This window comes from Strix aluco, chromosome 5 (assembly GCF_031877795.1).
Source record: "Strix aluco isolate bStrAlu1 chromosome 5, bStrAlu1.hap1, whole genome shotgun sequence".
Classification (NCBI taxonomy): domain Eukaryota; kingdom Metazoa; phylum Chordata; class Aves; order Strigiformes; family Strigidae; genus Strix; species Strix aluco.
In genome coordinates this window covers 5955701-5983145 of record NC_133935.1, presented here as the reverse complement: position 1 = coordinate 5983145, position 27445 = coordinate 5955701, and the positions used below count along the sequence as shown (strand labels likewise).

The 27445-nt window shown below is 38.2% G+C and overlaps 1 protein-coding gene across 2 annotated transcripts in view; it reads right to left on the bottom strand.

Moving 5' to 3' along the window:
* The window catches only part of ANO2 (anoctamin 2), a 195504-nt gene that overhangs the window by 145147 nt on the left and 22912 nt on the right, over window positions 1-27445 (bottom strand). For both annotated transcript variants that reach the window (XM_074825701.1, XM_074825702.1), the window contains exons 4-7: window positions 8601-8699; window positions 2483-2634; window positions 1163-1217; window positions 227-275 (exon numbers count right to left, since the gene is read on the bottom strand). In XM_074825701.1, coding sequence (XP_074681802.1) covers window positions 227-275; window positions 1163-1217; window positions 2483-2634; window positions 8601-8699 — 355 coding nt within the window. The remainder of the gene's footprint in view (window positions 1-226; window positions 276-1162; window positions 1218-2482; window positions 2635-8600; window positions 8700-27445) is intronic.

The window sequence follows — 27445 nt, the reverse complement described above, 5'->3', positions numbered from 1 at the left end:
GATCCTGCACCTGTAGAAATGAAAAGCAAGCTCCCATTATCGTGTCCTATCCAAACCATAGACCAGAAAGTCTGATTTTATTCCTCAGAAAAATCGTTTCAATCTCTATTTTTTCTGAAAATGTGCCAGCATATTTTTGTGTTTTGCTAGAAATATAAATATGCTGTGAGATACCTAAACAATTCCTTTCAAAACAACCTATATAATTATCTTCCCTCCTTCTTACCCATGCTGTTTCTGGCCTTTGTAGAGGTGCGCTTCAAAATTTCACGTACCTGTGGAAAAGAACAGTGATATAACACCAAAATTGTCTTTTAGCATTATTTTCATCATGAAGCTAGCAATAAAACAAAACTTTAAAATAAGACTCTTCTGTAGAGTTCGTTTGCACATACATTTAAATCATATGTTTCACTCATATATAAATGCATGATTTTAGGCCACTAGTTAAAATTTAACAACACTATGGCAAGTCTTACTAATGGCTTATCTGCCCTAACATTTGTAGGCTAGATCCTGCTGTGTCACATCCTTATAAAACTATATGAAATATAAGGACTTCATGTGAATGAGAATTTTGCACTATCACCACAAAATCTGACTTTGTGAAAAAACATTTAGCTTTCACATTTGGAAGTATAACATCAAATGCACATAAAGTGATCCATAAGTATGCTATATCTGTGAAACCTGAGTGTCTATGGATGAGCATAGCACATTAGGGAGGAGTTGGAATTGTGTATGTAAAAAGAAATCTTAAATCTTGCTTTACCAACCTGCTGGAGACCTAGCAGTATCTCAGGAACATGGTACAAGGTTTCCCACCATAGACTGCTGGAGCTAGGAAGTTACTATAGGATTGTAGAGGAGATCCTTTTCATGAAATAAAATCTAGTTAAAGATTAGGAAGTAGGGCTTAATAACAATTTTGAACAATGAAGAGGAGTCAGTAGCAGTGTTTCCCTACATAGCATCTCCTACCCCTGGACCACTGGGCAGCTCCAGAAGGATATTTCTTAGATATTTATCACTGCTTAGTGTTTTGCAGGAACAGAGAAACGCATAAACTGATGGAATTAGCAAAGTAGTCACCAACACTCACTATTAAAGCAAATCCTATTCAGCACAAGAAGTCAGTGATAAGTTACTTTTGTTTACTTACTATTCGGCTGCGGGTAGCATTGTCAAAAAAGGTGTCTTTGTCTTTAATGTTATACCTAAAACATTGAGAGAAAAAAAAATCAGTTATGTTTTCAGATGTGGTAGCAATAAGTAAGATAACATATAAGATTCTGATTTAGAATTCATTTAGAAACCACAGCAAGTAAAAAAAAAAAAAAAAAAAAAAAAGAAAGATGTTTAAAGGTAATCTAGATTAAATAGTACAGCATTATAGCTTGTGCTATATGTGTGTCTTAGACCTGGTCATGCAGAGTTCTACCTGGATTACAATGATGGTGGGTAAAAATATTGACTAATGTAAAATGCCTTTCAGCTAAGGAGAGCTTATCTATTGTTTACACAAGATGACCTTTTAATCTTTCCCTTACTACATACCCTCAACACTTTAACATTCTGAGGTTACATTATCAGGTTTCAACTAGCCTAATGCAGATGTTCATTACTCTTTCCCAGGCAACTATCCAGTCAACATTTCACTTGCTTTCAAATAATTATTCCACTGGAATTGTGCATTCCCTTAAACCTTAAAATCATCATATGTGAAATTAGCTTCCTAGTTTATTCTCCTCAATCAATTTGACTTGTATTCAGCATAAATTAAATTTGTCAGAGAGGACAATAAATGATATGGTGGTTCATTATATTTATTACTGAATTTTCTTTATCAGACATAAATACAAGGAGACACCCATGAGGATAAAAATGAGTGTTTAATGTCAAACTGGGCCCAGAAATATTATTCTGAGTGAAAGGGCATGTGTCAAGAATTTCTTATCTGCATATTATTAGCCAATTTTTAATTACTATAATAAATCTATCAAGAGGAAAAATATTATGGGAGTTCTACTAGCTCTTTCTTTTTTCAAAGCAGACAGTAATATCCTTAACCAAATAATCAGGAATTTGGTGGTAGGATTTTTACAGTTCAAGCTAAAAACATAGATATTTTATTTGTTGCACTGCTTCCAGTGCCTTATCCAGCAGACGGAAGTAGAGCACTGGCAGAAAGTCTCTACATCTTAGATTTCTGTTAACCACTGAAATTGAACTCAGTGTCAATGCATGTTCATTTACTTTAGAACTAATAGCCTTCAATAAATTTAGTTTTATGAAGACATATGCTTTTATCACTTGGAAATATTATCCAGGAATAATCTGACAACTTGGATGTTCCCTCAGGATTTCCAGAAATGCTCAGTGAATTTCTGAATTTTGATTGAAGTACTGGTAGAAAAAATGACAACACTAAACTAGTAAGTTATAAGTTTCTTCATTGCTCATCACAATTTAAAGTACTCACAAGTATATTTTCTCTCTGGAGAATGGGTAAGACAGGCTTTTCATGTTTGTATTTTCTTGTTGTGGCACCTGGGGTTGCAGAGGTCCAGTCAATTTGCACCATATTTCATTTAACTTTTTGAGTATTCCCCCTTCTTCTGTGATTTCATACACCTGAGTAAATAAAATACTGTACATTACCATGTCAATTCCAAAAATCCACTGAAATTAAAAAAAAAAAAAAAAAAGAATTTGCTATACACATATGTTTAAATCTGTAATTAAAATAAACACCTTCTCTGAAGATATATTCCCATAAAACAGCAAGCACCTGAATCCATAAGGGTTTCAGTTCCCAAAAGTTCTTGTTGTTCACAAGCTACTTCCAGAAGAAAACTCAGTGCAGAACTGTTAATATGAGAAACACCCTTACTAACTGAACTAGGAGCTGCAGGGAGATGGTGGAAAGGTAGAGTAATTATTTTGACTTTGTAACTGGGAATAGAGGGAGCAGACAAAGCAGGAAGGACCTTTACCTGCTGCCAATTATACTACCCTGGCAGAATAAATTATTCCTGGGTGATAATTGCTAGTATGGTCTGACAGCACATGAACACATGCCATTAGAAGTGAGGATGCCAGGCTCATGGCTCTGTGGCAGTTTTAAGTGCAAGGACCTAGCTTTTGCTGATTCAGATTGATGTAAAGTACTAGGGAGCTTCTCAGAGACATAAAGTATTGTTTCCTGAAACACAGACAACCTTACCAAACATGACTTTACATCCTCCTCACAGGACACTCCTTTCAGCCCTTCCACCACCTTTGTTGCCCTCCTGTGGACACATTCAAGGACCTTCAGATCCTTCTGAAAGTGTGGGGCCCAGAACTGCACCCAGCACTCAAGGGGAGGCCGCACCAACGCTGAGCACAGCGGGGTGATCACCTCTCCTGACCGGCTGGCCATGCTGTGTTGGATGCACCCCAGGATGCAGTTGCCCTCTTGGCTGCCAGGGCACACTGCTGGCTCATGGTGACCCTGCTGTCAGCCAGCACCCCCAGGTCCCTCTCCGCAGGGCTGCTCTCCAGCCACTCCTCTCCCAATTTATACTTGTGCCCAGCGTTACTCCATCCCAGGTGCAGAATATGGCATTTTGACTTGTTAAATTTCATCCTATTAATGCTACAATCTATCCAGATTCCTCTGCAAGGCATCTTGTCCCTCAAGAGTCAACAGCACCTCCCAGTTTGGTATCATCAGCAAACCTGCTAATGGTGAATTCAACTCCTGAATCCAAATCATTGACAAATATATTGAACAGAACTGGCCCTAGAATTGAGCCCTGAGGAAGAACACTGGTGACTGGTCACCAGACAAACGCAGCCCCATTCACTACAACCCTTTGAGCCCTAACGTTGAAAGAGTTCTTCACCCAGTGCACCACTCATCTCACAGCTGGACAATTTGTCCAGAAGGATGCTGTGAGGGACACTATCAAAAGGTTTACTAAAATCCAGAAAAATTTACATCTAATGCCTTCCCATCATCCACTGGGCAAGAACCCATACCGCAGAAGGATATAAAATTAGTTAGAAGGGACTTTCATGAAACCATATTGACTGTGCCTGATGATTGCATTGTCCTTTAAATGCCTTTCAATAGCATCCAGTATGATCTTCTCCATAATTATTCCAGGTACTAAGGTTAAACTAACAGGTCTGTAGTTTCCTGGGTCTTCCCTCTCACCCTTGTAAATTCTAATAATGTGGCTGGCTTCCACTCAGCGGGGACCTATCCAGACTCCCAAGACCTTTGGTAGATGATCGAAAGGGGTCTTGTAACATTTGCTGACTCCTTCAGTGTTCTGGGATGAATCCCATCCGTCCCCGTAGACTTATGAACATTCAGCTGATACAGATAGTCCCTTACAAATTCAGTGTCCACAAATGGAAAGCCACTGTTCCCCTAGTTGTGGTCCTCCTACTCAGAGAACCAGTGTCCTGGTTTCAGCTGGGATAGAGTTAATTTTCTTCCTAGTAGCTGATACAGTGCCGTGTTTTGGATTCACTGTGAGAATAATGTTGATAACACACTGATGTTTTAGCTGTTGCTAAGTAGTGCTTATCTTAAGTTAAGGACTTTTCAGTTTCCCACGCTCTGCCAGCAAGCAGGACTACAGGAAGCTGGGATGGAGCATGGCCAGGACAGCTGACCCAAACTAGCCAAAGGGATATTCCATACCATAGAACGTCATGCTCAGTACATAAACTGGGGGAGTTGACTGGGGGACAGATCACTGCTTGGGCATTGGTTAGCAGGTGGTGAGCAATTACATTATGCATCATCTGTCTTTTCTTGGGTTTTATTTCTCTCACTTTTTGTTATATTCCTTTACATTACAATTAAAATTATTATTATTAGTTATTATTGTTGTTGTTATCATTTATTATATTTTAGTTATTAAACTGTTCTTATCTCAACCCATGAGTTTTACTTTTTTTTCCCTGATTCTCCTCCCCATCCCACTGGGAGTGGGGAGCAGTGAGTGAGTGGCTGCATGGTGTTGAATTGCTGTCTGGGATTAAATCACAGTAACCAGGCAGCCCAAGGTCTATCATTAATATTTAAGAGTGAGGCAAAAAAAGCATTGAAGGCCTCCACTTTTTCTTCATCCCTATTTGTCAGATGAACAAGTATCAGTCCAATATTTTCCTTAGACCTCTTCTTGCTATTAACTTATTTTAAAAAACCTTTTTGCTATCTGACAAAACACTGGCCAGTTGCAACTCTAGCTGAGCTTTAGTCTGTCATGTTTTCTCCCTGAATATGTGAACCACAGCTCTGTAATCTTCCTGCAAAGCCTGGCTTTTCTTCCAGAGATGGTAGAATTTCTTTTTCTTCCTGAGCTTCATGAGGAGTTCCCTGCTCAACCAAGCTGGTCTTCTTCCCTGCTTGCTTGACTTATGATGCACTGAAATTGCCTGCTCCCATGCTTTTAAAAGATGGTTGTTAAGAACTGACTAGCACTCATGGACTCCTAAGCCCTCAAAAGCAGATTCCCAGGGGACACTGCTAACTAGCTCCCTGAGTACCTTAAAGTTTGCTCTCTTGAAATCTAGAGTAACAACTCTGCTGACCTTTTCTCTCATTACACTGAAAATTTTAAGCTCAACCATTCTGTGATCACTGTGGCCAAGACAGCCACTTACCATCACATCTCCCACAAGTCATTCTCTATTCACAAATAGCAAGTCTAGGAAGGCACCTTTCCTAGCTGGCTCACTGAATACTTGTGACAAGATATTATCTTCAAGACACTTCAGGAATATCTCAGATGTACTTGTCACAGCAGTATGGTATTCCCAGTTAATGTCTCCAAAGTTAAAATCTCCCATAAGGACAAGGGCTAGCAATCCATAAATTTCTCCTAACTGCCTATAATTCATCAGTGCTATCATCCTGGCTAGGCAATCAGTGGGAGACACCCTCAATGACATCTGCTTTGTTTTCCATCCCCCTAATCTATTTAATTTCCCCCCCTATCTATTTAATTCCTCCCCACCCACCCAGAGGCTCTCAACCATATCATCCCTAACTGCAAGGGCTGTACAGTCAAACTTCTCCCTTACATACAGTACAACTCCTCCAGCTCTCCTGCCCTGCCTGTCCACCCTGAACAGCCTATAGCCCTCCATCCCAGCATTCCAGTTGTAGGACTCATTCCATCAAGTCTCACTAACACCAGACACTTCATTGCCCTGGGAATGGACCAAAGCTTCCAGTTGGTCCTGTTTATTTCTCATACTGTTCGTTTCTCATACTCATGTTTGAGTGTGGCCCATTCTCACTCATCAAAAACAACTATTGTCATATCCAGAAGTATACATATAATTAAAATTGTTCAAAAAGGATCTTTTCCCAGCATGTCATTTGTCCTAAAAGATGATTTAAATCTGAACATTTAAAAAAAAAAATTGCAAACAATTCATCATGTTTAGAGGTGGATAAATGCTTTGTTTATGGTTTCATTGGATTTTTAAATAAATAAAAATAGCATCACAGAAAATATCTAATGTGCCTTGAAAACAACCTTTTGTCTCTCTGAACAAGATAGAATTTTCTTTTTAGTGGTTACTGGCTTAATTTTTCAGTTTGTTTTGCCAAATCCCCAAAATACGAAATTTCAGTTTTTCAAAGTGGATTTTTGTTTTCTTCACAGGAAATTCCTCTTCCAACTGTCTTTAATTGCAAAAAACAAAAAGACATTACACAGTTTTCCTGTCGTACTTGCTTTCTGATAGTGCACTGGTAGTGCTTCATTTGTGCAGTTGAGGTAATGGAAAAATAATGTAGTCAACAAGAGTTGTCAGCAATCTTCTCCTTCAAAATGTCACATTACTTTTAAGTTATACAAAACAACTTATTACCCTAGGGTGAATTTTCAGGAAAATTGATATCTGTTTTCCTTGTTTGTAGACATATGTAGGCATATTTCATTTAGTCTTCTTCTACAGACCAACATAAATTACAAGTACAAACCTGAATGCTGTTTTCATAACTGCCTAATCAATGACTGCATGTTCATTTACTCTTTGAATATTTATCATAATATTCAATAAAAGTCAGTTATATGGCAATCTCATTCAACATGAAGTGTGCACAGACCTGATTTGTTCATTGAAATCTGTTGCTTTAAAGGAAAGGATGCTATAAATAATGTATAATATATAGTGGTTAAATGAAGTAATTGGTCAATATTTTTAGATATCTTTACGCCAGATGATTCTGTGTCTTTCGAGCCTTATGACATACTGTGCATTTTTTCTCACATTCAGAGGAGAGAAGGGGATGTGAAAGTGTTTGTGAATGACTAGAGTGGTCATTGGAGACTATCAGCTCCAGGACAGACCTTAGCTCAGAACAATATGATGGCAATATTCATCAACTGAAATAGTGTAAGATTTGCTTCAGCGTACCTGCAAAAAGCTAAGAGGGGGAAATTCCCATGCAGGAAGAAGGAGGAAGAAATGAGCAGGCACTAGAAATGCACAAAAGGAACAAAGCTGGAAAGGGATCAAAGAGAGGACCTGAATATTTAAGTCCATTTCTAGAAAGGGCCTACACATCATCAATATGCCAGAAAGGACAGAGGTACTATAGCTGTCCAAAATCTACTCATTTTTGAAGACTGATTAAAAGTAACCAGATTTATATTTTTTTCCTGGGATGCAAACACAATACAGTAAGAGTATGCAAAATTGTCTTGGCCAAGCTTCTGACAGTGACAGATTGTAACACCATGAGATGTGAACAAAACTGAAGCTTTTACTGGGTGAAAACAATCAATATGGGGAAAAAAAAAAAAAAAACCCCACCCAAATGAAAAACAAACAACTCTATGGAAGAAAACAAAATTGGTTTCTCCCTGAATTCTACTGACAATGCAATGAAGTAAGTGTTCAGTAGTGTAATTGATGAGATTCACTAACTGAAAGCACAAGGTAGTTCCACTGACTTCAGCAGAGTTGTTAGCCAACACACTAAATCATTGCAGGACCTCAAGGTTTGGGATCTGCTACTCAGAATTTACAATGTTTGCCAGCAACTCTGCTAAAAGCAGACTGTAAAGACTGTAAAGAAGATAGTGAGTCAAAGTTTTAATGGCAGTAGACAAGTCTGAATTCACTAAGTCATTGACACCACCAAAACAGACTCTCTCAGCGTCCCCAGGCTTTAGAGAAATCTTAAGGCACTGACTAGCTATCATACTATCTCCCATACTGCACCTCACCTTGGAGGAAATTTCCTTGACAAAAATCCAGATAGCTACTGCCTTCTCAGTTTTCAAAGCCCTCCTTAAAACTCACCTCTGTCATCACTCTTCTGAATGCAGACTGTGAGCCTGTTGCCTCTGCAGCCTCTGAAAACCCCTTTGAAAATCCCATCTTAAATATGACTGTGAATACTAAATCATCTCAAAATAATTAGCAATGTGAAAGAATAATCCTGACAGTTCATTTGCTCTGATTTTGAAATAAAGTAACTCCATGGGCTTCTATATATTTAATTGTCATTCTGATCTACACACACCCCCTCCTCCTTCAGTCATACAACTAGTTGATAGAAGATGGGAGATACTTACCTTTTTAGTGGGCATTTTTATCTTAAGGATTTCCGCTTCTCGACTAAGTACTTGCCAAGGTGCATGTATCCGGACAAAACTCAATCCTTGGCTCTTATTCTGAAACATAAAATAGTGAAAACAACGTATTTCACTATTACTGAACAGAACACAGTTATAAGGTTTCAAGATGTCAACTCCAACTAAATTGTGCAACAGTAGGCAATCACAGTGAATAACTAACATGTTACAACTGGGCTTAAAAGTGACGTTTCCTTTAAAAGCTAAATCTCCTAATGCTCTAAAATTCATTAATCTACTGCTTAGAGTGTAGCTGTGTGTGCACCATGAAGACAGAAGGCAACAGGTCCAGATTTTGGAATCATGTGAACTGGAAACCCCCAAGCTACAGATTACGCACTCATATTTTTTTAATCATATGACTTATTAGTGGGCTTTTGTGCCCATCTGAATCGACAAAGAAAAGACATTTCTGCTCTGGGTGGGCTTTCCTTTGGGTTCCCATTTTTTAGTTTTGCCCAACTATTTCCTAGACACTTCATCAGAGTAGTAGTTCTTTACAGGGGATCAGGCCCAACATTTACTGCCTTAAATATCTGCAGATGGAGTAGCCACCCTAAACAAAACATTCAAATTTAACTTCTGAGAAGTGACATGAGCCTAATGTTTAGGTAAATAACTGGCTATGCTGTGCAGAGGCAGAAGACTACACAAGAGGGCTTCTGCACAGTTTGCTGTGATCTGGGCTGTTGAGAGGGTACTGTCCTGGTAGCACATTTAAGCTACACAGTGGCAGTCTAAGATCAGAAATCAGCACCCCTAGCAAAAACATGAAAATTAAATGTAGGCATGTTGATACAGAATTTTCCACAATGCACGTGATTATGTCAGTAAATTATACAGATGGATGTTTACTGTGGAAATGAAGGGAATAAAAGTTGGGAGGGAGATTAGAAAGAGGATATGAGGACATATTTGGGAAGGTCATGGAAGTGGCCAGGTGGAGACTTTAAAGGCTTGATTAACGTTAAGGTTAATGCTCTTTGTGTAGCTGTGTGCCTGCTGGAGCTTTGCTGCTAGGGCATACTGTCACTTTGCATTATCTCACCCATACACGTTTAAGGATCAGAAGAGTCCCCTCCAGGGGAGCATGAACTTATATTTGCAGTCACTCATATATCCTGAAATTTAGAACCGAGACAAGAAAACTGAAGCAGGGTGTCCAACCTGGTGAGAAATATAGCTGGGTTACATCTTGGGCTTAAATGCAAAACTTGGATGCCCCGTCTGTGAGTAGGTGCCTATTATATGTACAAACAGTTACTTAAATCTAGAGAAAGAATGCTAATGGACATAGCTTAGTGTCACTATAATCAAGAAGAAGCATAACTCTACAAATCTGGGAACACAGGCCATATCCATGGAAACTTAGCATCTTCTGTTGGAAATTGACTCCAAGAAAATTCTCATTCTCAAAAGCTTTGAGTTACGAAAAGTTTTAGACAGACATATGAATCACAGTCTAAACGTATGTCTAAATCAAAGAAAGTTGTAGCACATTTACCTCAGAAAAACCTCCCCCTCAGTGATTTTTTTTTTCATTTTGCATACAATTTATAGAAATTTCTGAATAAATCTGGATCATATCACATTGGCATCAGCATTTTAGAACAGTATTTAATCTTTTCAAAGTGTATAAATGCTTACAACTTCATGTAAACACCAAACATGCATTTGCTGAATGTTTCATAATGCTTCCTGATTTAAAAAAGAAAAAAAAAAAAGGGGGTCTAAATGAAAATCCTACTATGCTTTTTGTAATCATTTTGCTCTTATTTCCCTTATAGCTGCAACATGAACTACAAAGATCACTACATCACTTTCAGCCAACATATCTTCAGTGGACCGATGCTATTTTAAAGAGCAGAATGAGCTACAGAATGTCTCTTTCATCAGTCCACTGGGGAAGTCAGCTTTAAGAGAAGGAAGTAAAAATTTACTGGGCATGAGCAGATGTTCTGGTAATCATTTGCTGAAAATAGATTAATAACAGATGAGAGTTTAAATTTCAGCGAGTGAAGATCAGGAGGCTGCTTCTCAGCTTTTGGCTAAAATCAAGCGTGTGTCCTCTGTCTGGGGGACTATATTCCACATTGGCAAGAGGAGGGACAATCTGATCTAATTGGTTGTTTCCAGCTCAGGCTCAAATGACTACACAGATTGCAAATAAAATCAGTCAGATAATTTCAGAGAAAAGACCAGATGAAGAATATGACCTTTGTACATTTGAACAAAACTATGTTGGAAAGTTGTGCTGTTCATGAAGTGATATCAGATGCTGAGGAATCAGAGCCTTAAAAATCTTTAAAAGCCTTAAAAATCACCCCATGATAGGAAATTGAGATCATTTTAATAAAGACTAATGCAAAGTAAATAAACTAAGGAAAACAGGACCAGGTGATTCCTGTTGCATGGTTAACAAAAACAATAGATGAGTATTTATCTTGGGATTACTAGAACCATGTTTCCCACATCTTCTTATATTTTCCTAACATTAAAATTAATCAAAGAAATTTTAAATAAATTCTAAATCATCAATCTCATATCGTATCTCAAGGGATAAACCATCTACCTAATTTTCTACTGAGCCAGCAAAATAAAAACCTATACAACTACTCCTCTGGTAAGGGTCCTTTCCCCACTTTTCAAGCCTTCACCCGCAGTAGTTCCTGTTGTCTGTTTGCATGTCCTTTTTGTCATTATCGTTATGATGACTGGCAAAGATCTGTTCAACTAGCTTATTCCCAGAGTGCTTATTGTATTGCGAACATTAGCAAAAGTTAGAACTTGTTTTTCTCATTGCCAGAGTGGATTTATAACTGTCTACTGGAGACGCCCACTAAATGGTGTCATTCGGCTAATCACCTGAAACGATCAAAGTACATGTGTTCTTGAATATAATTTAATGTTTGCTTTAATGAAATGCTGTCAGTCTTCTATTTTGAATACTCACACTCACCATTGCTTATTCATTGTGCTCTAGATGTATCACTAAAGCTAACACGTTGTGCTGGCTAACGTTATTTTTGTCTGACCATTCACTTGTTATTTAATACAGCCATCCCTAATCAAGTCCTTTTTCACTTACAGCTGATGTCCCACAGGACTTCATTCTTGGCCCTGCAATGTTCTATGTCTATATCATTGCATTCCCTGATTATATTACTCAAATGACTAAGTATTGCTATGCAGATGACAAACAGATTCGTTGCTCTCATGACCCTTTTTTCATCAAATCTATATTCCATATTACAGAGTTCTTCCAATAAGTTTCAAGAGTGGAAGTTTTTCAATAGGTTGGTTCTGAATTATTCAAGAAATATTTGTATCTTGGCTTCTTTCCTATTTTATAAAGTTGAATTGGGTCTTCCCATTTCAATAAGAAAAGTCAGCATTAAAGTAAAATGGAAGAAAATCTGGAAGGTCTGTTTTGCTTTTCAATCAGCACATGAAGAAAAATATATCAGATATTTCTTTCAGTCTATCATGTATTCCTAGTAGTTTAAAGCAGGACTTTAACAGCAGTCTATATTGCATTTTTTTCTGTATTATAGTGGAAATATATAGGCTGAATAAAATTTATATTTCTCCAAGGAGACTTTTTCTATCTTTCATGCCTTAACAGTAAAATACGTTAGCACCTGCATCAACTGCAAGTCTAAGATTTATTGCAAACTTATCATCATCAAGGCCATAGCAGAAAAACAAAAAAGTATAACTATGAAAGCTCTCATATAGATGTATATAAAGAATGTACTCCTATTGATTGTAATTTGACTAGTAAAAATTCAAAAAGTGATGATTCTTTTTAACTAAAACCTGAATGTTCTGAAACATGGCTGGACAAGCATGATAGCTAGAGTAAGTAGAAAATCTCTCTCTGCCCAAAAATTTAGATTTGTCATTGAACTTAGGTTTCTACAAAAGTCAGATATCAAATGATAATTTTGTCATTCTAAAGTTAGTGACAGATCCATGTTTCTCACACACTTTGACAGTACAGTTTTCCAGCTGTAACATGGAATGGTTTTGAGTCACTATAACACAATTATGATGCTTTTATTAATCTCTTCCAGTTCACAGTTTCTCAATTCCAGCCCTTGCAGGGACAGATCACAGATTGAGGAGATGCACCATAAAGCATTCTCAATTGCAGCAGGAGTTTGTGGAGAAGTCCTGTTGCTCCATGAGGTGAAATACTGTGTGTCCAGCTCAAAGATTTCTCATAGTGACATTATTTTGTCAGGTCAATTTGACTCCCACCTTACCTCATTCAGACAACCCATTTGTCAGGTGTCAGACATGTCACCCCAAGATGAAGTGTTCTCAACAGTTTATTTAGACACCTCTAATATGAGCTAAAGCATATGGTGCTAAAGGCATCATATTTGTCAGTCACAGTCAAGAAAACAAAAAGGGAAAACCCAATAATTATACTTTGGGAGAACCTCAGACTTCTTTTGTGGTTAACATATTGCTCCTAGCAGCTCTGCAAATACAAAATTCATTGCTGAATGCAACATTTTAGTAAGTCTTTCCCATTATTTCCTCATTTTGAAATCACTCATCATTCATCCTATATTAAAGGAATATAGTTATATATAACATGTATATTAAAGGAAATAAGATATTTTAAAGCACTTGTCCAAATAAATAGATTTCTGCTGTGTATCTTAATAGAAAGAAAAGAGAAACATTGAGGGGCAGAAAGAAGCTGAACAGAAGTGATTAACTACTGCCTAAGGGAATCCAAGGGAACTGCTAATCTTTCTTCTGATTAAAAAAAAATATACATAGGAAATGGAAAGGCATAAATTATAAAACCTGAAGCATGTAAACTTCCTTCTTCAAAAGACAAACTATGTGGCCCTTAAACATTTTATCCTTTTGTGATTATTAAATAGACAGAAAAATACCAGACACATACAGACAGCAAGTTTCTAATGGCTTCAATTAATATAATCAGACATCTTTTGCTGACATGGGTTATACCAGCCACACTAGGAAAGGAACAATGAGAGAGTTTGTAGAGCGGGAAAAAAAAAAAAGACAGGTCCTAGTATCTCGGTAAAAGTAATCATCTTCCCATTTATTCCATCACCAAATGGATCAGTCACGTCTGCAAATGCAATTGTTCAAAATTAATGTCTACTCTCCTGATACCAGCCCTGGAAATTGAGGAAAAAAACAATGTGATGTGATAGTGCAAATAAAATGCAATTTCTTGTTACTATCACAGAACTCCAGCTACATACATTTTACAAAAACTGAGCCAAATACTGAGCTGCTTTGGCCCCCTGCACGGGTAGCATGTGACGGAATGACATGTCATTGCCAGAATCAGACAGCGACTGTGAAAGCGTCTACGTTTTGCGCCAAGTGTATTGAATCTCTGTCTGTACAAGGATTGGCATTTTGCTGATCTTAATGTTTGGTGTCCAAGATACAAAATCAGTTTATTGCAAAGCATATCAAAGTGTATGTCAGTTGCATCACGAAAAGGAAGGGCAGTGCACTAGTCCAGGTGAGACGTCAAGACCCAGAATGTCTTGACAAAGAGATGTCAGTCCAGAGCAATTTCCTACTCATGTTATCTACATAATTGTAGGCAAGTAATTTAGCTCTTTCTGTCACTGATTAAATTAAGATAATGGAACTTCCCACTATCAAAAGATGTTTGTGAAGATAAAGAAGTTACAGATTAAGAGGTGTTCAAATAATACAGTAAACAAGAGTGTATGACTACTGCCTACACATTTTATAATTTTCACATTTTCCTTCAAAACCTGTAATCCTTTTACCTTTTGCCAAACTTCCCCTTTCCTATTATCATTATTTCTCTGGGGTACAGATTTATCTTACTCTATGGCTGTATAGTGCCTAGCATGAGGTCCTCATTAATGACTGCAGATTCTCTTGCAACAGTATTAGAAAAAATTAGCAGCCATCCCTGACAGCTCCAAGAACTTGTTCCACTCCTGACAGACAACCAGTCACGCATAGCACAAGCGTAAAGATGCAAAGCACAGGCTTGTTCACTGACAGCAAAGGTAAGCTCCATCTAGTTCACAGTTAGGTTTATTTTTAGCTGCTCAACAATATACAACGCAGACATGCTCAAGTCCAAATTTTAGACCTTAAGCAAAGCTGCAATAATTTACACATTTTGACAGTTTGCCTTTCCCTTTCTTCATTTCCACCAACAGTGACAGTGTTAATGTCCTGTTTATTTTACTCTCTTACTCCCACCTCTGAACATAAACAGTTAAAGAATATACTAGTGTGTATAAGCAAAGAACAGAACACCTTGGAATGAAAGATCTGGCCAAAACACTTTAAAAGAAACTATATAACCTTAATTCCTTAGATAAAGCACTGTGGAATGAAACAGTTGACTTCGCACATCCTTTGCAATGTTTCTTCACGGCACGGCTACCTTTCCAACAAAGATCTTCACACTCATCTATAGACAGAAAGTATCTCTGAATGGAAGATGATACAGGAAGCCTAAAAACACAGGCATGCTTCCCCTGAAGAAGATGGAAATATTTAATGGCACACAACAGAATGAAAATGAGCTGTTAGAAATTCAAGCACAAATGTAGAATAGATTGTTAAGTCTGCCAAATACAAAAAAAGGCACAGACCTCTGCATTACTGCAGTACTCAATGCAGAACTTATATGGACGTGAGTAACAAATACGTCAGGTTTGTCATTCATCTTTAATTCTTTCTGAATGCACATTTTGGATTTAAAAATCAGTGCATTTTCCTGGTTAATTTCCAGATATTTACCTATGGCCACTAATTACTACAGCATAAGTGTGACTTTCAAATCTTCCCTATTTGTTTAGAATAACTTTATCATCAAATTTCTCCTATGTCAGCGACACAAATTTCTTGCTACAAAAACATATCACAATTTCAGTACATCTTCTGAGACTGAAGAATACCAGAAATAATAATAAAATGCAAAACTGAAAAGAAAAAAAAAATCAGACTTCCTCAAAGAGGAAGAGAGGAGTGTGTCTACTCTACCACCTCCTGTATTTTGGCAGTGTCAATGGAAAAACACGTAATCAGCTGGCCTGGCTACATTCAGTGCCAAATTAACTAGCAAATAAGCCAATATTCTGTGAAATACATCATATCAAACTTGATTATCAATAATAAAATCAACAAACTTCTTGAGGCCAAAGAGTTAACATTAAAAAGGGCAAAATGTAATTCCTCTTGAGGGAATGAGACACAATAATCTGCACAGAGATTTATACCCTAAACAATATTCCAGATGAAGCAGCAAGATCATGGAAGTCAATCTTTAGACCAGATAACAGGCATGTCACCAGTAGGGGGATTAATGAAATAGAGACTGAACCCCTACTCTTGCAGACTCAATCTCAAGAAAAAAAATTTGGAGGGAGAAAAAAAAAAAAAAAGAGTGGTTAGGATACCAAACTGAAAACCAGAGCAATGACACCTTAAAATATTGCTTCATCAGTCAGTACTTGATCTGGGATATTAACAAACAATCATACAGAGGGATGATTCAATTTTGTGTTGAAAGATTTTAAATTTCAATTCATTCTTAGGAAAAATATTTTGGAGAGTTTACTTTTCTTTAATTTAAAAGTGTTAACAGATGGTACAAATGTATTTCATTTACTATGTTCTCCTAATCATATGCTACAAGCCTTTCCAGGATGGTGTCTCACTTTGAGGGCTCTCACCAAACATCGGTAGCAGTACAAGGAAGGTTGGCTGTATTTGCAGAGGCTTGATTGGGAGTGGATTAAGATAAAGACAATCAGAGTGTTCTGGCTGGCTTGTTTGCTGGTGGGGAATTCAAAACCTCCCTGGACAGTTACAGCCTCAGTGTAAACTGGAAGAGAAGGGGAAGAAGCACTGGCAGTTGTAGGCTGTCGCAGTAACATCATGTAACACATTTTGGATAAAGCAACAGGTCCTGGGGTGGATATATAATTTTTTAAACAACAGGAAACTGGGTAGGAGGAGATCCTGCACTGCTGAAAAAAAAAAAAAAAAGTCAATGAAGGGGTTTTGGAGAATTAGCGCTGTACAGCATCATCATAAGTGGCCTGGAAAAAGAGATAAGCAATGAGAAGACAAACTGTGCTGATGAAGTTTTTCAGGGTAGCAAGGATAAGGGCAGACTGTGGAAAATTGTAGAAAGGAGTAAAAGCCTGAACAATGACAAATGGCTTTCAATGTAGATAAATATAAAGCAACATCTGTGCGTTAAAACCAGTTTCATATATAACATGCTGAGCTTTGAATTGACCTACACCAGTCAGTAATGACATCTTAGGGTTGCAACAGAAAGTTCCTTGAAAATATCAGCTCAGTATTTTGTAAGAGTCGAGAAGTAAAGAAAACATTATGTTCCATTAAGAAAGGAATAAAGACTAAGAAAAAAATACTATTTAAACATAGCAATCCATGCTGTATCCATATCTCAAGCTGAATGTGCAGTCCCTGTCTCCTCACCTCCAAAGAGATAAAACAAGTGAGTTCAGAGGAGGGCAACAGCAACCATAAAAGCCTTGCTATGACAGACCCTTCATTCTGGGAAAGAGCAATCTCAAGGAAGACATTGTAGAAGTCTATAAAATCATGTGTGAGGAGAGGGCTGTGGATGGACTGCCTACTGCCTCTTTCAGAGCAAGAACTGAAGGGTGTCAGTCAAAGCCAGACTAAGATATTGGGAGCCAGACTCAAAATAAACAAGAGGACACAGAGTACCTCTGTCTTGCCAAAAGACTGTGGGTACAAAAAATTGTATGATGTTTCAAGAAGAAACTATACCAGACTTTGGAAGACAGATCCATAGAAGGTTACTAGATAGACAAACTGCATCAAGTGGGGGGGAAATCACCTGAACTGAAAGTAGCTGTCATCAGGAGAACATCAGAGTAAAAGTGTCATAAAAGTTTGTACCATTCCTTTTTTTTCCTAAATATTTTACCATTGCAACTGTTAGGTACATTGTACTGCATTGATGGACTGTCCCAAATGATAGGATCATTATATGGTATTTATGCCAAATCTAATAGGAGAGAATTTAGGCCTTTCTTTTTCCCCAGTATCTGACCTCCTACTTCCTACTATCACCTCTTCTTCATTTAACTGTGTAGCCAAAAAATACAGAGTAAGCAAGCAGACTGCCTCACCCTTGGACAGATTATGGGCTGCTATGACTCACTATTGTCACGGGGATCAGCTCCATACCATTTTGAAAAGGGGCTGGTTAACAGCCCTCTGTTTGGTGGTGGACCAAAGGTGTCTCGGCAGGTGCTCACACCATGCCTGCGTTCCCTACCATATCACACTTCACAGTGCCTCAAGTCTGGAAAGTAATGGGAACTCAAGAGCTGTTACTAGTTCATAATCTCAGCACTAAGCAGTCCTTCTATCTTCAGGTTATGCTACAATCTAGTGATTAGTTTATAATAAATAATACAGATTATGATACAATCACTTTCCTTCTGATGTTTTAATGAGATTATCAGGCTAGGCTGTCAGATGATGTAATTTGGTGCAGCTACACAAAGTTAACAGAGATATTTGGATGGGCATTGTTAAAGGTTATGACCTGAAAATTGAACATACCTGAGGCTGGACCAGGTTTATCAGCAAGGGGAAAAGATCAAAGTTAATTTGGAATCTGCATGCACTGACTGAAGGAAGAACAAATACAGACAGAACTTAACACAAGGAAAATAATTTAAATTTATTTTATTATTGAGATTTAAGGGCCATCTTCAGCAATCAACCAAAGGAAAGCTAACGATGCTGTTTTGTTATGTGTCCCAATACTCTGGTTACTTGAGAAAAAAACACTTCTCTTCTTGCATAGTACAAGGTAAATGGTTCTGTTCTCGGTAGCTGCCAACAGGAATAAGCAGGAACATGATTGAAGTACAGCATACTCCATGCATGCTTCGGAAAGTCATTCCTCTTTTGAACCAGAAGATCTCAGACTGGGTGAGTCAAGATACATCAATGCTCAAAAGCTGATGTGAGGGCCACAAAGACTAGTGGGTTATTGTCTATTAGGGGGGATTAGAAAACACGGGATTTAACTTTGGATGGGGAAAGTGGGTACTGGAAATGGTCACTATCAGTATATCTCCTACATTTTGGCACTAAAAAAAATCACAACACTCAGTATAAAAATTAACCTTTCCTGCGTTGACAATGTTACAAGTTAAACTTCTTCAAAGCATGTGTTCTTTAAGGGAGTTTATCACATCTCCAGAGTACTTGACTGCAGTTAGTTGCAACAGTGATACATTTTTGATTATTATTAGGTTGTATTTACAGTCCTGGTGCTATTCATTTTAGGTTGCTCTTCCCCACACCTGGCTGTACAAAGACAGATTGCAAAAGAGTACAATGGTATTTCTCGCACTTCTTCAGCAAACAAGACAACTAAATTCAGGTAGGAACATCTCTTTTTCTTCTACTTAACCCATAATGCAAGGAAACAGACTGCATTTCCAACTGCCCAGCATCAGCAGGGGTATAAAACAGCCACAGTGACTCTGGGACTAGTTCCTTGTGTCCAAGGGCTTCCTAGAGAAGCAGTTCCCAGCCAGTGAGGCACAAGCACACTTCAGATGAAGTGTGGTGGAGGCCATGCTGATAAGCTCTACTGGATGCTTGCAGGCTCTGAAGATGATTAGAAGGCAGCAACAGCAGCAGCAGCAGCCCTGCAATCTGAGCAAATCATCAAGCAAAGAAAAATAATTGCTTGAAACATTGCAGCTGAACCTAACATGAGACGCTTGGCAAACAGGCTGGGAATCAGTGTCCAAGAAATACCTCGTTCATAGATGGAAAGTGCAGTATTATACTATTTCTGGAACTCTAAGAGACCCAGCTCTCTCAGCTAATGTGGTACCTAGGCTGGAAATAATATCTTCCCGCAGGGGCATGATGATCACTACTAAAATCAGCCAGAAAATGGACAATAGTAGATTTTCAGAAATGTTAATTAGCCAGCACTTTCTAGTGATCTCCGTAGAACATGCTGAACTATCAAGTTTTGAAAATCAGCCCTCAATACACCCTATCACCACATCAGATATCTTCCCATCTATACCGCTAGTCTCAGCTCCCGAGAAATTACGGTCCAAAAGACAGTCATTCAGTAGATATCAGCAGAAAACCTATTACAACACATACTGCCTTCATCCATCCTAGCTGTACTCCTTCGTACATGCCATAACATATGTTGGCCAGATTAGCTCTCATCTCTATCAACGTATATTTGGAGTCACTTTGCAGAAAAAAAACAACCAAAAAACCCAAAAACAAACAAAAAAACCCCAGAAAAAGGCAGCCAGTCAGGATTTACAAATGCCAATTTGCAACTTTGTAAGAAAAAATTAAAGATGGATTAGCCATCAACTGTATTGCTTATTTGACCAGCCATCTGTCAGGTAAAAATAAAAATTTTTTAAAAAATCAGTTGCCAATTCATTGTAACTGAAATGTGATTTTCAATTTCTATTACAATTCTAAGAATAAACTATCAGCAAATGTTGTTACTGTAACAATGACTGGTAAAACTCGACACATTATAAAGTTGTAGGTTCTCCAATATATTTCACAACAGCATTCAACAAAAGCATATTTTAGTAAGGTTTTATGTTTGGGTTTACACTGAAATATGAAGATTTATGTAGAAAGCTGAACAAATCACTTCTTGAGATGTAAGGGTCAGGTGGGCCATTAACTTAAAACTATGAAAAAGATACTTAGCAGATAGAATGTAGAATATGAATATTCACCTGATATAATGCCAAAGGTTTTTGTGCCTTGATGGAAATAAATTAACAAAGAAAAACTGTAAGAATTGTTATTCCAAACCTGGTGGTATCACACAAATTGAAATTTACAGGAAATCACTACGAGATTTTGGTAATAAATATGGTGCTATACACTGATAGCAATAAGTACCTTTATCCACATCTTAAAATCCATTTTATGCCTCATTAGAAGTACTCTGCATTTTGCCTTTTGCATAAATCTTTTTGCTTGTTTTACATCAGCACTCAAAGAAGATCACATAGTGCCTCTGTCTAGACAGCCTTTTTTTTAAAAAAAAAATTATATATTGCATCACATTGAACATTTTTGTGCCTTTGTTTCAGCATGCTTCTGCCACATTTTTCCTGGACTTCTGCCATATTGAATAGTATTAGCAAGTAGTATTATTTTCTGATAAACGTTAAAAATTCAGAAAAGGGGGGCTAAGTAACAAAGCCGCACACAGGCTATACTAGGCTGTGACTTAGTAATATGTTCAGCAACAGAATACTCAAATTTTTCATAACAAAAGCCAGCTACTCTCCAGAGTTCTGCAAGGTCTGCATGTTGCTCAGAGGCTCAGGATGCTCAAGTGAAATCTTTCCTGTTGGTTAGGCACTGCAATCCTTAGACATATCCTGTAATGCATTTACTCTCCAATGTATTTCCTTCTGTGATGATGAAAGCTACACATGAGCGCTAAGTCAAAGCCTTCTGAAATCAGTGGGGGGAAAAAAAACCTCTTTATACTAGTGTTATTAAGGCCTGCAGAATCTAGCCATCAGTTTTAAAGCCCCGATAGAGTCACACACTTAAGCTTGCATCTTAAGTGGGTACTTTAAGAGCATTCACAAAATGAACAAACAGGAATTAATTCCTGTAGCAAAAACTCATATTATGCTAAGTTTTGAGTGCCTCAGTAGGGCGTGCTCCTACGGGAACTGGGGGGGTTTAGTCTGGAGAAGAGGAGGCTGAGGGGAGACCTCATGGCCCTCTACAACTACCTGAAAGGAGGGTGCAGAGAGCTGGGGATGAGTCTCTTTAACCAAGTAATGAGCGATAAGACAAGAGGTAATGGCCTCAAGTTGCACCAGGGAAGGTTCAGACTGGATATTAGGAAGTATTTCTTTCCAGAATGGGTTGTTGGGCATTGGAATGGGCTGTCCAGGGAGGTGGTGGAGTCCCCATACCTGGAGGGGTTGAAGAGTAGGGTCGACATAGCGCTGAGGGATATGGTGGAGTTGGAAACTGTCAGTGCTAGGTTAACGGTTGGATTAAATGATCTTCAAGGTCCTTTCCAACCTAGATGATTCTGTGATTCTGTGACTGCTTGCTGGAGAAAGAACCTCCGGGCATGATCTCATAACAGAAACTGCTACGGCATTCACTGTCTTCACCTGTCTGGCATCACTGGACAAGTGTTAACATACTAAAAGGTGATCTTTAAGGTCCCTTCCAACCCAAACCATTCTATGATTCTACATATGAACAGTTCAGAGGTGTTCACACATCAGGTGCTATCATTAAGTTTATCAGAAAGGATATATCAGGATTGAGATCAAAAGAAAAAAGTGGGGGCTTTTTTGTTTTGCCTTTTTTTAAAAAAAAAACTTGTTTTGGCAGTCTTTGGTACACATAGCTGCCTCAAGCAAAACTCTGGACCATTTCAGGGGGAGTCACCAAATCAATCTGTTTAATACTGATCACAAAATGCTTTCTGTTCTTGGCATGCAGTAGGGGAGTATTATGAGATAAGAGACTCGAGTTATTCTGCAAAACTGGGAGCAAGAGAACAAACAAGAAAAAAAATAGCAGATTTAAGCAGTAATTGGCAAACAATAAGAAATGAGCAGACTAAGACATGGCAATAAATTAACTGCATATTTTGGCTTACTAAAGAAACAATACAGAAAATTGTGTCTTTGCCTACATATGTATTATTACATATCCTTATTGGCATTTATATTACACAAATATCACATTTGTGGTCAAGGATAATTTAAATGCTTTGTAATATCTTTAACCATTAAGCTCTTTGGTCAGATCGAGAGCTCATTTACACAAGTTTGAGAGGATAGCACATGTTACTGATTCCTTCTGCTCCCACTGCAATTTATCTTGGCTACTTTGTTCTATTTCCTTACACATAAATGATAATCTTGCTAATACAGGATCCATCTTCTTCTTTTGTGTTTATTCAGAACACACTGGATTCTCATCTGTCGTACGCCCCAACAGTAGTATAAATAGCAGTAACCACATAGATCCAGATCTGGCTATATAACTTTTGCACATGATGTTAAAACATTGAAAATATAACTTTATCATTCACTATTAAAAATACTGAGTGGGGCTTTTGCCAAAATATTCACACATCAATCACAGATAACTGAACAGATGTTTTGGCTGAAACAGGCTTCAACTGGAACATTCACACATACACAAAATGACCTCTTAATACTGGTAGGATATTATGATTTTAGAGCTTTCTTAAATTTCGTTTCAACAAAGACCGTTAACTAAATATTTGCAACATGTGTTAGCTCTTTTCAAATATTTATAGAAATGGTTTACAAAAAAAAAAAAAAGATACAACTAATTGCAATGTTTCCTTTTGACTAAAAGCATACACATACACAAGTTTATATAACTCTGAAAGTCTAAAAAGTGCCTTAATTCCCCTTATGTTCCACACATTAGTATAGAGCAATATATATACACACATGCACAGTATACATACACCCAGTTTTATACATATACCCAAATTAGAAACCCCTGCTTGAACTCTGACCCTCCAGGGAGACTGCCTTGGCATTCAAACCTTCTTCCCCTGCCCTGACCAAAGAAAAAGCAGCATTTGGCCTTCCCACTGAGCAGGATGAGAATACAGAAAGTAGTACTTAGAGTGAGTCCTGAGCAGGAGCATCATGCTTTGTTATTCTCCAAGGCAGTCTCTACTGGTCCCCTCTCTGTGATCCATCTGAGCACCTCATCTAGCAGGCTCACAACTCACACAGGCAGCTGGGAGTTTGCCATTTCACATTAATTCGGGCTGGTGTCAGTTACAGAGGTTGTGGTCCCAAATTCCTCCCTGGGTCTCGCCATACACACCCACCCCTCCACCCCCTTGAGCCAGAAGTCACATTTATATAACTGCATAGTGAGTTTCTTTATAGCCAGATCAGTACCCTGAAAACCAAATCCTAGTTTTAAAGAGCAATTAATTTTCAACTGGATTCACACTTCGAGTGATCAACTCCTGGCAACACTGCAAGACAGAGGAATGTGCAAGACACATTGCTTAGTGTAGGAAAGAAGAGGACAGATTCACACAATCCCTAACTCAGATCAGTCTGCCCTGTGCCTTCAGAACATTTGCAAAAATGAAAACAACAGCAAAAAGAAAAGTTTTCCTTGACTTAAATTTAATGGTCAATTTTAATTTTTTTTTTTGCTTTTGTTTTCTAATTTTTTAAATATCTGCTTTTGAGTAACATTTAGGCAAATCTCCTCTTGAAACAGCAAATCCAAACAGACCAGAAATGCAGTCTATAAAAAAAAGAATAAAGCAAACAGTGTGTTTTTCCAAAACTTTGGGTTTTTCTCCCTCCAATTAATCATTGAATTGGTATGAATCCCCAAATACTTTTGATCAATCATAAAAATATTTTCCATTAAAATCTCACTTCAGTGCACTTTGCCTGACTGTAGTTAACAGGCATACATCAATATCTAATCATGATATATTTGCCAAACCCAGCTTTTCAGAGAAAAATAATATTAAATTTACTGAAGTAGGGCACCATTTGCCATCAGCTGGACAAAACAAATTGGTAAGCAACATTTGATAACTCTGAAATTATAAATGATTTGTATTTTATTATTAATAACTGAAGTTTTATAATTTATAAAAACCAGTCTATAATAAATACAGCTGTCACTGTATGGGCAAGTGGCAGAATAAAGACACAAAATTTGTTGAAAGAAAAGCTGAAGAACTACAGAGGGCATGTGTAAGTAAAAATAATCATGTTAAGAACAGAAGCCAAGGGAAGCACAATTTCAGTTGTAAGAATTAACTGTAAAGATTAATACAGACATGCTGCCAAGAGACATCTTCCCATTTTTCATTCTTGTTCCCCTTCACATAAGTGCTTCCATACATTTGAAAGCCTGTTTGCCAGTGAAAAGAGTTAACATTCACCTAATTCTCACCTCCACTTCAATGTTGTTTTCTGTTCAGCAATAGAGGGCGTGAAAACTGGAAACCAGAACTATAAGGACCTCAGGCAGGGAACACAGGGACAGGATGTCCTGTCCCCACCACCACCTTCAGACCCATGATAGCTTTTGGCTAGTTATGTTTTATTCCTGTCTCTATCCTCATGTATTTAATGACATGGGAGTAGTATTTACTTTAAGTTCTACTCCTTCTAAAAGCCTGATATTTCACAGCGGTTTTGGCATTGACACGGAGAAAGACACAGGTAAGAATCTTGCCAGATTTTCAGCCTAGCAATCAGTCTTCACAAGACAAGTGCTACTCCTTTAGGGAACCAAAAGGAGGGAAGCTGCAGGAGCAGTTCACATGCAGCAGGTAATAACAACTCCTCAAGCTACTGCCATTGCTCTGAACAAGGTGATGGGGCTGGACAGGCAGCTGGGAGCCAGGATGAACTTTGTTCTTCAAAGGTGCCTACCCCTTTATACTGATTATATGAGCACATATCAGAATACAGGCACTCTCTTTAGAAATGGAGAGTATTAGTCAATATGAATTTACCCTGTCCTTTTTCTACTTGAAAGAGCACTTAGGTTTGTACTAAGGAAACAGCCTTCTTGCTTTTGCATTTCTTCCGCCTTCCCATTTGTTTTCAAGGGTCCAGGTAGCAGGAAGGTGCCCACTGCCTCATTTCCTGGACTTGGCTTACAGCTTTTGATGTATAGTTCCTTGGCTACACTTATTATTGTGATTTTAATTACACTGGAGTGCTCCATAATTATGCACCTATTATTTTCATTGATAATTACCACTGACACATACAAGTGAAGGAATACATTTTAGAGCTACCTATTAGTCTTCTGTGGTACTTAAAATTCTACAACATTAACAAAATTGGTTTTACATTATAATTACATTTACATCTTTTATGAAATAATGGAAATTGAGAATTAATTACAAGGAGCACAGTACCTTACTACAGAATAGCTATACTGATATCAGGAGGGTTACCAATCACTATATTATAAACTACACCTACTTTTTAATACTAAAATGAGCTGTCTTTAACAACATAATCCAGCAGGTCTCCCGTTATGTGGGTTTTGTCCTGCCAGGGAGCAAGCCTGATAATGCTAATAGAGCATATGAAGATCTGGAAATTAACAACAATTTACGACTGGATCTTGGAGCATTTAAAAGCATTCTTTGTGCTGACTTTTCTGTGAAAAGATTTGCCAGTTGGTGGCCACATGTGACACAATGCCCCTAAACCAACAAATACTTTCCAGGAGAGTCACTTGTGAACCATGACTCACAGGTGAAAAACAAACTGGGATCCCTTGAGGTGCAAACTGTGACTTATGTCGTTACCATGGTGCTCTCAAATGCCTCCTGCAACAGATCAGTTGAAAAGTAAAGCACATCCTCTAATGAGCAAACTTTGGTGCCTAACTGAAGTCAAGCTTTGCCAGCTTTGGGTGAGCAGTTTCTTAAACACAGTGTCACTTTAAAACAGGAGAGAATAAGGGAGAAACAAAACTTTGCACAGAAGTTTTTGAGAGATAAGCAGTTGTGAAGTATGAAGTCCTCATGTATGTAGCAGTCCCCAGATTTACACAGAGGAGCAGATGTTGGACATTATGACTTCATGTAGGCCCATGACTGACTGTAACTGATGGACAGCAGGGAAGGGTGAAGGACTGGTCAGACAGTGGATGAGGCTGCCCAGGGAGGTGGTGGAGTCCCCATCCCTGGATGTGTTTAAGGGTCGTTTAGTTGAGATGTTGGGGGATGTGGTGTAGGGGAGAACTTTGTAGAGTAGGGCTGATGGTTGGACTCGATGATCCCAAGGGTCTTTTCCAACCTGAATGATTCTGTGATTCTGTGACTGATTTCACGTAGACCAAAGAAAGATACCCAGTTGTACTGAGAAGCGGCAGGATTATTACAGGTATAGCATATGAAGATGAAAGAGCATTGTGGACAGAAACAGAGAATTCTGGAAAGGGCAGTGGTCTGTGATGGATAGGCGAGCAGTCCTGCAGAAGACTGCTGTGAAGGTACTGCCATGAATACACAGAGGCCAGAGATAGGTGACCAGGTCAAGCACTGGTGAGGTGAAGCAGTTACCATGCATTGACCTGTGAAAGCTGAGCGGTGCCACTGGAGGTAGAGAGTAAACATTATCCAGCGAACTCACAGAGACCTGTGACAAGCAAGTAGGCTTGCCAGAGGTACAGGGTACCACAGTGTATTGGCCTGTCCTGCGAAAGTCTGAATGTACACCTACATAACAAGGAATATCATATGAAATTTCCTAGGTCCCACTATCCAGAGTGCGGGCAATGAAAGGATGCAGTAGCCTTCCAATGACCTTCCATAGGTACATGATCTTTAGGACGCTACTGTGTCTTGATTGCCTAACAGGGTTCTATGGCAGTTAAACATGTGTAAATGGTTAGAGGCAAGCAAAGAATGATTATTCAAATCCTGTAAAATGTGGTATGGAACATGAGAGTTGAAAAAAGAGCAGGAACACCAGATGTTTTCAAGACATGCATCAGGGGTTTACAACTTACAAATGAGTGAAGATGATGGAAGATGAGTAAGGCAAGAAAGAGGTAGAAACAATTACACATCAATCCAGAAAAACTAAACACGACCCACAGAACCTGTGCTGGAGTTGAAACTTTGTTTCAAAGCATTCTGAAAGACAAATAATCCTTCA